Source organism: Myotis davidii, unplaced genomic scaffold (genome assembly GCF_000327345.1).
Source record: "Myotis davidii unplaced genomic scaffold, ASM32734v1 scaffold1036, whole genome shotgun sequence".
Classification (NCBI taxonomy): domain Eukaryota; kingdom Metazoa; phylum Chordata; class Mammalia; order Chiroptera; family Vespertilionidae; genus Myotis; species Myotis davidii.
Window position 1 is genome coordinate 1,005,671 of NW_006287260.1, and position 1,857 is coordinate 1,007,527.

A 1,857-nucleotide genomic window follows, 5' to 3' on the forward strand; every position below is an offset into this window, starting at 1 on the left:
CCATGGTGAAGCTGCTCCCCGCCCAGGAGGCGGCCAAGATCTACCACACCAACTACGTGCGCAACGCCAGGGCGATCGGCGTGATGTGGGGCACGCTGACCATCTGCTTCTCGGTGCTGGTCATGGCCCTCTTCATCCAGCCCTACTGGATCGGGGACAGCGTCAACACCCCGCTGGCGGGCTACTTCGGCCTCTTCTCCTACTGCGTGGGCAACGTGCTGTCCTCCGAGCTCATCTGCAAGGGCGGCCCTCTGGACTTCTCCTCCATCCCCTCCAGAGCCTTCAAGACTGCCATGTTCTTCGTGGCCTTGGGCATGTTCCTCATCATTGGCTCCATCATCTGCTTCAGCCTGTTCTTCGTCTGCAACACGGCCACGGTCTACAAGATCTGCGCATGGATGCAGCTGGCTGCGGGTGAGCGGGGCTCGTGGGCGGGCGGGCAGGGGCCCACCCCAGGCCACAGGTGCAGCTGCACCATCCCATCCTCTGTGGAGGCTCTGAGTCCCCTACTCGGCTCGCCTCCTTCAGCCCAGCCCTACTCGATGCTCTTAGAAGCTTCTGAGAAGTAGCGGCTTCGCTGAGATGGAGAGAACCTCGGAGACCAGATTGTTCAACCGCCTCATCTTGCAGACGAGGAACTGAGGCCCAGAGCAGGCAAGTGACTTGCCCAGGAGCACAGAGCTAGCTGGTAGGAGAAATCAGGTGTCCTGACTCCCAGGCCATTACACCAGAGACTGCTGCTGCTCTGGGCGGGAGGAAAAAGGAAGCCTCCATTGTCCGCCATGTGGGAATGCACCCCAATGCAAGGCAGATAGTGACACCAGTCAAGCCCGTTCTAGAGGCCCACATCACCCATGTCTGAGTATTTGTTCCGTCTCCTCTAAGGATCCCCAGATCCCTGCCCTCACTCCTTCCCTCCCACCCCAAACTGCTCTCAGGGGAGACTCTAAGGTCAGCCATGGATTTAAAATGTTACGTGCATGTGACCTTTCTCGTAGAGACTTGCATTTAAGTTCTCTCTTTCATTGTGGAGTGGAAGTCTCTGTTCCCTAATGATAGGATTCCATGCTTGAGGTAGTAAGCGGAAGTGACATTGTGTGATGTGGAGGGGTGCTGTGTGGGGGCTTTAAGACTGTGTAGGGCAGGTGGTTACTATTGGTGCTCAGAGGCAAGACCTTCCAAGCCCCCTTTCCCTGCTCCTAGCTCCGGCAGGACTCAGTGGGCCAGCGGGTCCTAATCTCACCCAGAGCACAAGAAAAGATGGCCTAAGACATTGTCCGCAGCCCTTGGCCCCTCCCCACCCCTAGGACTTCACTCAGCCTGTCCGTACTGGGAAGATGTCCAGGACAGCTGGGGACTGTGGACAGAATGAAACTGCTTTGACATGGTTGGCTAGAATGAGCAGTAGTGTTACCCTTAACAGAGGGAATGAAACAGGAGTCAGAATCCCAGACAACTAAACAGACTCAAGCCTGTCAGGGTTGGAGTGGACTCCAGAGAGCTGAGGCCTCTGCCCCCCGATAGATGAGGAGTCGGGCTGAGAGAGATGATAAGACTTGGCCAAGCTGTAGCAGGTCAGCTGGCCACCGAGAGCTTAGGAGAACTAGGACAGAGTCGCACGTTTACGCAGTACGATGATTTGCAGAGTGCCCTCGCGTGTATCATTCGAGGACCCTCATCATGACGCAGTGAGGAGGGTATTCCTTCCGTTTTACAGACAAGGCTCCGGCGGGTAACTTGCCTTTGAGCACACACAGGTGGTGAGGGACAGAGCCTTTGGCTTCAGATCTTGTACCCAGGCCTTTCAGCAAGCTTCAGAGCTGCCTCCCACCCTGCGCCTCCCCCACCTCACCTCCC

At 56.9% G+C, this 1,857-nt stretch overlaps 1 protein-coding gene across 1 annotated transcript in view; it reads left to right on the forward strand.

The window, feature by feature from the left end:
• The first annotated feature begins 2 nt into the window (after nucleotides 1-2).
• Nucleotides 3-1,857, forward strand: part of LHFPL5 (lipoma HMGIC fusion partner-like 5) — a 12,436-nt gene continuing 10,581 nt past the window's right edge. The window contains exon 1 of the mRNA XM_006759025.2: nucleotides 3-414. Coding sequence (XP_006759088.1) covers nucleotides 3-414 — 412 coding nt within the window. The remainder of the gene's footprint in view (nucleotides 415-1,857) is intronic.